The following is an 8,286-nucleotide window of genomic DNA, read 5'->3' on the forward strand; positions in this document are numbered from 1 at the left end:
AGTAGTAATTTTATAATGTTTTCTCAATAAAATAATGTATGCTGTGGTATGCTGGAAACACCTGCGAAAATTTCGAGTGGCACGTTTTTTCGGTTCTACGGCACCTCGCCAGCTCGTGTAAAGTTACGCAAAGGTTTACGTCAATATTAGCTTGATGAATCGCACCTAAAACGGCCTCGCTTGCGTACGCGAAATCGTACGCAAATTTACTAAATAACTGTGTTGATGAATCGCAACTAACCAACGTCGATTGCGTACACAAGATTTACGCAAAATATTTTGCGTACGCAGCTTGATGAATCTACCCCCTGGCTCGTCATTTGCGGTTAACTAAATTGTGTAAGTTATGATTTTTGACCGCATGATAGAGCCACTGTGCAGTTTTCAAATGCACCGCGACCCCTGTGCGCTACCCGCGTAGAAATAGATAGATGGCTACCCGTCAGACGATGGCGCTCTACTGCGCATCGGCTGTGCACTGTTGTTGCCATGGGAACTCCAGGCGTGCACTAACAAACAGCATGAGGAAACATCAATTTTGGCATGCTATTGCCCAAACATTTGTAACCGTGCAAAGAGAAGAGGCGTTTGCCCTTGCTTTGCGTCTCAACATGTTTACACGTATTGTGTGCACGTGCGGGTCGAAGAAAATTGCGTGCACAATCTAGCTCTAGTAAAAGTAGTATTACTAATACTATTGCTAGTACTAATAGTATTAGTACTATTAGTAACTATACTCTATAGACTATAGCCAGCGTGGCCGTACGCGGGCCTATAGTTAATACTAGAGGCTAGAGCTATGCACAAACAAGAAGACCTCTTCTGCAAGTTTGAGCCACGATCGTGACGTTGGACTCGACGACAGTGAAGTCAGTGAAGACGCCGTCGACGAAGAGGTATGCCACTAATGCTTATACTTATACCTATGTACCACGGCACAGGGTACTAATCGCACGAAGGGTACTACTATCGCACGAAGGGTCGTTGTCGTAACAGGTACTACAGATATGTACCCGAGGTAGTTTTAGGTTGTTTAGTATTATGTTTATATTTTTATATGAGGTATGTTAGGGTTAGGGTTAGGCGTTAGAGTTAGGGTTAGGGTTAGTGTTAGGGTTAGGGTACACTTCTGTAGTACAAGTCTGGTACACTTTGTGTATACATATATATACTTCAGGTACATATCTGTAGTACCTGTTACGACAACGACCCCTTGAGCGGTACTATCGGAGGGTACTCTGTCTCTGGGTACGGTTCGATATATCGGAACGTACCCTGTTAACTATCTGATAGTGATAAAACTGATATGGTTAGGGTTAGGGGAGCAGGCGTAGGCGACTCCCTAGACTCGTTAGCGGAGTAGGCGAGGTACGGTCCGGCATATTAGATAGTACCAGGGTACGTTCCGATATATATCGAACCGTACGGCGTACCCAGGGTACCCTTCGATACCCTGGGGGACATAGACCCTATCAGCGCCACTAATGTAATGACTAATGTACTTTATTTTTATTACAAAGATAGTTATATTGTTTAAGTCCCAGGGATAGAAATTAACTTTTTATCAAGGGAGTCCAGTGGACTCCTTGCCCTGAAAAAGAGAGAGTCCACAGTCTGATAAGTGATTTTCAAAGCTAATACTAATAGTAAATAGTAAAGACAACAATTACGCATGTTTTTAATCTTGTTTTGCTTGCATGACTACGGCAGTACGGCTATGTATCACCATATCACAGCATATCTTATTATCTGCCATCTCCTCTACCGGAGAGGGTTTCACTTGCGTCCTCCCCTCCTAGGTGCCCGTCACCATAAACGGCCCTATAGAACGACAAATAAGGCAAGGCAAAAATCAACAAGTCCCATAAGCCTAGTAGGGAATAGTTAGTACTGTATACGCCTACAGCGTAAGGTGATAAGACCCAATTTACATACAGTTGTGACAGACAGTGTCTTTGTCACAATACATAGAAAGTTCATTTGCTCGCAGTAACCGTGTTTGCGTGTATCTGTGCGTGTGCGTGCGTGCACGTATGGTGCGAGTGTATAGAATTGTAGTGTGTTCACGTTTGTGTCTGTTTGCGTGCCCGCGTGTGTGGCCCATCTGTTCGTCTGTCTGCCTGTCCGCCTGACTACCTGTCCGAGCGTCCTTTTGTCCGTCCCTCCGTCCGTCCGTCCGTCAATCCGTCTTTCTCAATCTCGCCCATTCTGTGCGAGTGCGTATGCGTACGTGCGTGCGTGTGCGTGTGCTTGTATGTTTGCGTGCGTGCACACTATGTGCATGGCGGTCAATATATTACCATAGTATATGATTATGATTTGTTTTATATAATGTCCGACTGCCCTTTTTGGCTACAAAGACGTTTCCATAGCGATATATACATCGGTGATAAGACTGGACACTGGAGGTGCTTACTATACTAACAGTTATCAGAGTGTAACACCGGGATACAATTGCTGTGTGAGTACACAGTATTGGACTATGCTCTCCTGATAACTAGAAACAACTATTAGCAGATAATACTTTGCTGTATTGTATGGGATTCTTAAATACGATTGATTCTAAACAATGATATATCAATCGTATATCATCAGCTCTCTTTAATGGGTGTTGTACGCAAATTAAAGGAAATATAGAGGAGATAAACAGTAAGGCTTTGGCAGTAAATACTATTCGTGATTATTTGCTACCATTTTGTTATTGAAACGCCCCAAGTGCTTGTGGATACAAGGAAGCGTTTTCCCGCCATCACAATCTAATGCGACGCCCCCATACATTTCAGCGCGATATCGCGAGCACAACACGCAATGTCTCGGACGGCGACCGTGTGGCCCTTGTAGTTAACCGTACATCAGCAAAACGTACATTTTACGTCATAGTGCCACTATAGACGCATCTATAATATAGACAATGACATGTCTGGAATAACCTTATTTTTGTTTCCCCCTGTTCTAAAACTGTTAAATCTAAGCACAAACATGCGCCTATAGCACACAGCATATGAACCGTGTACGGCAATGTAGATGTAAAAGGATAACTGAAAGAATTGATTTGAAGAATTTCTTTACATATTTTAAAAGCATAGCATAATTCTCAGTGACTGTATGGGTTTATATGCTTTATATGTGCAATCAACAATGCATAGAAAGCAAAATATTATTGAAGACAACTATGCCTGCGACTGGCCGCCACTAGTTGCTCGGAATAGAACAGTGGGCAACTGGACGCAACTAGTCGCTGCCGATCGCTTCCAGTTGCTCGAAATCCAGTTGCTTCCAGTCGAGTCGGCTCGCAAGCCCGACATAAGCCCCCATTTAAACAGACTTGTGAACGGGAGGGCATTATAATATGCTCCGTTCCTGAACGTAGACAGGGTATACAAAACATCTAGAGCTGAGGACGTCAGACCTTGTGTTTTAAGGTGCGCGATCGCGCTCGCGCGCCATCGCGCGCCTCGATTGATCAGGAAAAGTGCGAAAAAACGCGCATCTAAGCATTATCAAAACGCACACTTTTTTTCTTTTTTTTCGTGTTTTATTTTTCATTTATTCAACTTATAAACTCGAAGATGAACGCAAACGGTTGTAAACATCACGGACATTGCCGGAAGTCGGTTCACATGTTTATAACGACAGTCACAAAGCGCTCTAGAACGACGAATGTGATTGGTTGTATTTTTAGATAAAGTTTTAATAGTCTACTTTGAAAAATTGAGTGTTGTTCCTTTTTGACTAAACATACTAAATGTGTGATTCAAGTTATCCACATGTTCAAGAACTGATATTTTGTTAGATGAAAAAAAAATCACCTAAAAAATGTAAAAATTAAGAGTACAAATGCGGAGCTAATTTTTATCCCAAAATGCTGGAAATGGCATTTCATGAAGTCTAGTTTTCACATTTTTTCTCGAACCCCCCTAGTTTGCCTCGTGCCCTGTGGGCACTCCGATGCAAATCACACACCTCGGCGAGCCAAGGTGTGCGATTTTTCACTCGCCTGCTTTTTCCAAAACACAAGGACTGGGACGTGATCTCCCTCGACGCACAAACAAAACCTCATGACAGTCTAAGAAATCAATTGCGGCATGACCCCAGTGTTTTTATGACCGCATAACAATAAGTTCATATGTAGCAGGGGTTATCGTGGGGAGTGAGGGCACGACATTGACACCTGACACGCACGTAATCAAAGCTGTTAACTGAATCCGTCACTTTTCTTTACCGAGAGTGGACTATTTTTATTCAGTTAGATATCTAGAAGCAATGTAAACTGTATATACTTCAAGATTCTAGGCACTTGTAACTTTGCGGATGTGTGGCAGCATTGATCTATGCATGGGTACCAAGGACTAGGGCAGGAGAAAAACGAAAGTAAAACCTTTCCCAGAAGCTCCCCCGACATTCCTAGAGCTTGAAGTTGAAATATATTATTTGACCAACTCTAAGTTACATGTATGCTGTTAACGCCAATTGACAGCCAATTAACAGCCAACACGTTAATGCCAATTAAGAGCCAATTAACAGCCAACAAGTTAATGCCAATTAAATGGTTATTTTTATATACTATTTTGTTACTCACTGCTAGTAAATAAGCAGACCACAAGCTTTTGTGCAGGACCACCAATTTTCTGAAGTTCGTGGTCCTGCTGTCCACTAGATTTTCAGCTAAAATTTGAACCCTGAATGTATATGAACCTGAACAGGTTAAAATTACTACAGGCATAAACAATGCACGAGTACTGGTAGAGACAAATAAGCTTACAAATGAGCTTCAAGCTTACAACTGTCAGTACAGTGATCCCAGTTTTATTGGGCCCTAAATAAACAGGCGCATACCTTCAGCTTGCGACACACTAGGCGAATTTTTAGGCGAAAGATTTGCCCGACTCAGTCGCCGACGAATGAGTCAGGCGACTGAGTGGACACACTAGGTGAATAACAGCGCGATTCATCAGCGATTTTTCTCCCGCTTACCTAGATTGATGGTCACATGATTGAAAATGGCATCATTTGATTGGCTGATGAATTGTACATTCGGGCGACTCATTCCCCGACCCGGACACACTAGCCGATTGTAGTCGCGTGACTAAAATATTCGCCCGATTTTCGATACGGGCGATTTGCATTATCAAAATAAATCAATAAAAAAAACAACGTTTGTGATTAGCCCTCGGTCTGTAACGTGCAAAATAAATTGGCAAATACGCAACTTTTTCAGGGTGGCAGGTCACTGGCAGCACAGGCACCTAAATCTAACACGATCCCCCAATGCGAGCACCGAAGGTGTGAGAAGGTAGGACACACAATTTCACGAATGTCCGATATCAATGAAAGTTTTTGATTCTCAATAAACATATGCACATCCCCGTATTCCTACTTTGTTGTACTAACCTCCCCTGTATATGTTTGCACTGTCAATGATATTTGATAGCGTTAGGAGAGTAAAATCAGTCGCCATTAAAAAATTAACAGTTCCCACACATTCAATGGCGGTCATGGCGTGGCAAGTCATGGCAATGCCGCCACCTGATTGGACAAAATTCGAAACACAAGTCGCCGCCATTTTTGTAACGTGTGGAAGCGAAGTACGGTCCAATCCTTATCGGATGTATATATAGGGCCTGGCAGAGTTTAGAGACACACTGTCGATCTTTTTCGTCGCTATATACATTCCGTCAACAACATGTCTGGTCGTGGTAAAGGAGGAAAGGTTAGAGCAAAGGGAAAGAGCAGAAGCAGTCGCGCTGGACTGCAGTTCCCTGTTGGACGTATCCATCGTCTGCTTCGTAAGGGCAACTATGCCGAGAGGGTTGGCGCTGGAGCTCCCGTCTACCTGGCTGCCGTCGTTGAGTACCTGACCGCTGAGGTGCTCGAATTGGCCGGTAACGCTGCTCGCGACAACAAGAAGTCAAGAATTATCCCACGTCATCTGCAGCTGGCCATCCGCAACGACGAGGAGTTGAACAAGCTGCTCTCCGGAGTCACCATCAGCCAGGGAGGTGTCTTGCCCAACATCCAGGCTGTCCTGCTGCCAAAGAAGTCTGCCAAGGCCCATTAAATGGGAATCAGCGCCTGTACTAGTGAAACCAACCGGCCCTTTTCAGGGCCACCATTTCTTCCCAGAAATGATTTTCTACATTTGCAATTCATCATTATTATATTATTTGAACGGTCTAAGTGCATGCGATATAGGCTACATGTTTTTGACGCCAATAACGGCATCGGGCTGCTAATTAGTACTACTACACGTTACGGCACCATAAATCATTGCAAGCTATGGCTGCACAAGCAGCACTATGAATTAGACATGGTCAAACGTGAAAAGATTGCCTGTGTACATAAAACCTAGTCCAAATGTTAAAAGCCGTTTTCAATTCATAATTATAATCTTCTAATAATGGTTTCTAGTTATCAGGTGTGCATAGTCCAATAGTGCGTACGCACATAGCAATTGTATCCCCGTGTTACACTGATAACGCAGTAAGCAGTCTTATCATCGATGTATATTTCGCTATGGTAAAATCATTGCAGTCGGACATTTTATAACATAGATCATATACTATCAAGAGCGTGTTAAGTACGCTTTTGATATTAAGGTAATATTTTGGCCGCCATGGAAAGCAAACGGGGTATATATAGATTAATACAGAAGTCATATTGCATATTGAGTATATTTTATATTGTACGCCATGTTACATTCTGATTAGTGTGTGTGTGTGTGTGTGTGTGTGTGTGTGTGTGTGTGTGTGTGTGTGTGTGTGTGTGTGTGTAGAACTGTTAATTTTTCACAAATATGGAATATATGCTATATACGCTGTAAAACATGATTGACAGTTCAACCAAAGACGCCGGAGACAACAATACAAACTAAGAACGTGTATGCACATGTATTTTAATTGAAACATTCACATTTTTTATCTAAAAAAAGGTCCGATTTGATAAAGTCGTGAAATTGTGTGTACTAGTACTACTAACTTCTCACACCTTCGGTGCTCGCATTGGGGGATCGTGTTAGATATAGGTGCCTGTGACTGGCAGCACCATCACGGGTGTCATTTCAAATTTCGTAGCGTTGATGTGTAATTAATTATAACAATTAAATTTGGTATCTGGTGACAAATACATGTGGGTATAGACGATTTGATATACAGTAAGTACAGTTGTATGCAGTAAAATCCTAGAGTCTACTATCCCTTTAAGTATAAAGGCGTCTGTCATAAGAATACGATGTATGATGAGAAATATTTGAACAAAATTGCACTACATAGTACAGAAACTGCATGTAAATATGAACTCACAGATTTATCGTTCTGTTGAGTGTAAGTGAAGCCGCCGTAACGTATTTTGTATTATATTGTGGCGAAGTTTTTGGCCATCCAGCGCCACTGGCACCAGTCCTAGAAGAATGAACAACGTTAGCCATTGCTTGTTGTGCCTGACACTGCCTGTGCCGAAAATCTCACGATAATCGGCGAGAACGGTATATACGGTGGTTGGAGAGGGCTATGCAAGGAGCATAATTATGTTGTTCAGCATAGAAGGCGTCCAGTGCTGAATAAGCATCGAACAGAAATTAATTAAAAATACTCACACTGTTTCGTCGCATGCACAACATACACTTTATTCACGTTAAATAACCACAGATTCAAGATCTATGGCTATGCTCCGCTCGAAACTTTTACCAGCTTATTTTTGCAAAGTATTTTGATCCCGCGTATTTTTGCAAAGTATTTTGATCCCGCGTATTTTTGCAAAGTATTCTGATCCCGTTTCATACGCAAAAATACCCGACCAGTGACCATCGCTACGGCACTTGCTTGAATGGCACAATTACATGACAAGACCAATCTTACTTCTAATGCTTTCTAGACGTCCACGAGGCATCTAACTTGCGTGCATAATGCAAATTAGTGCACTCTAGTGCCGCATTTCACCGCAAAAAAATATTGAAAAGATGCCTTTTCTATGGATTACATATCACCTTGGTGAGGGATGGATTCAGTATAATCAGTGAAATCAGTTAAATCAGACCAAATAATGCGATGAACAATTTGCGGGTGCTTACTGTTGTATTGCCTATATGCAGCTATAACATACCAGTTCACGGTTAATCGCAGTTTTAGATTTGCCGCGTCACTGTTGACGTCTATTCTCGAATCACAAAAATTTTGGACCAGGTCCCGACCAGGTTTTCCCTAGTTTCCAGATAATGATAACATTGATACAACCTCGCGTCCCGAAAATAACCGACCCACCACAGCCTAGCGAATGTAGGCCTCACACATA

General features: G+C 42.4%; 1 protein-coding gene across 1 annotated transcript in view; it reads left to right on the forward strand.

Annotated features, from left to right (window-relative positions):
• LOC106821322 (histone H2A) overlaps nt 1–6,589 on the forward strand; it is a 20,004-nt gene extending 13,415 nt beyond the window's left edge. The window contains exon 3 of the mRNA XM_014826075.1: nt 5,619–6,589. Coding sequence (XP_014681561.1) covers nt 5,684–6,058 — 375 coding nt within the window. The 5' untranslated portion in view covers nt 5,619–5,683 and the 3' untranslated portion in view covers nt 6,059–6,589. The remainder of the gene's footprint in view (nt 1–5,618) is intronic.
• The last annotated feature ends 1,697 nt before the right edge of the window (nt 6,590–8,286 follow it).

Source organism: Priapulus caudatus, unplaced genomic scaffold, assembly GCF_000485595.1.
Source record: "Priapulus caudatus unplaced genomic scaffold, Priapulus_caudatus-5.0.1 Scaffold68, whole genome shotgun sequence".
Classification (NCBI taxonomy): domain Eukaryota; kingdom Metazoa; phylum Priapulida; class Priapulimorpha; order Priapulimorphida; family Priapulidae; genus Priapulus; species Priapulus caudatus.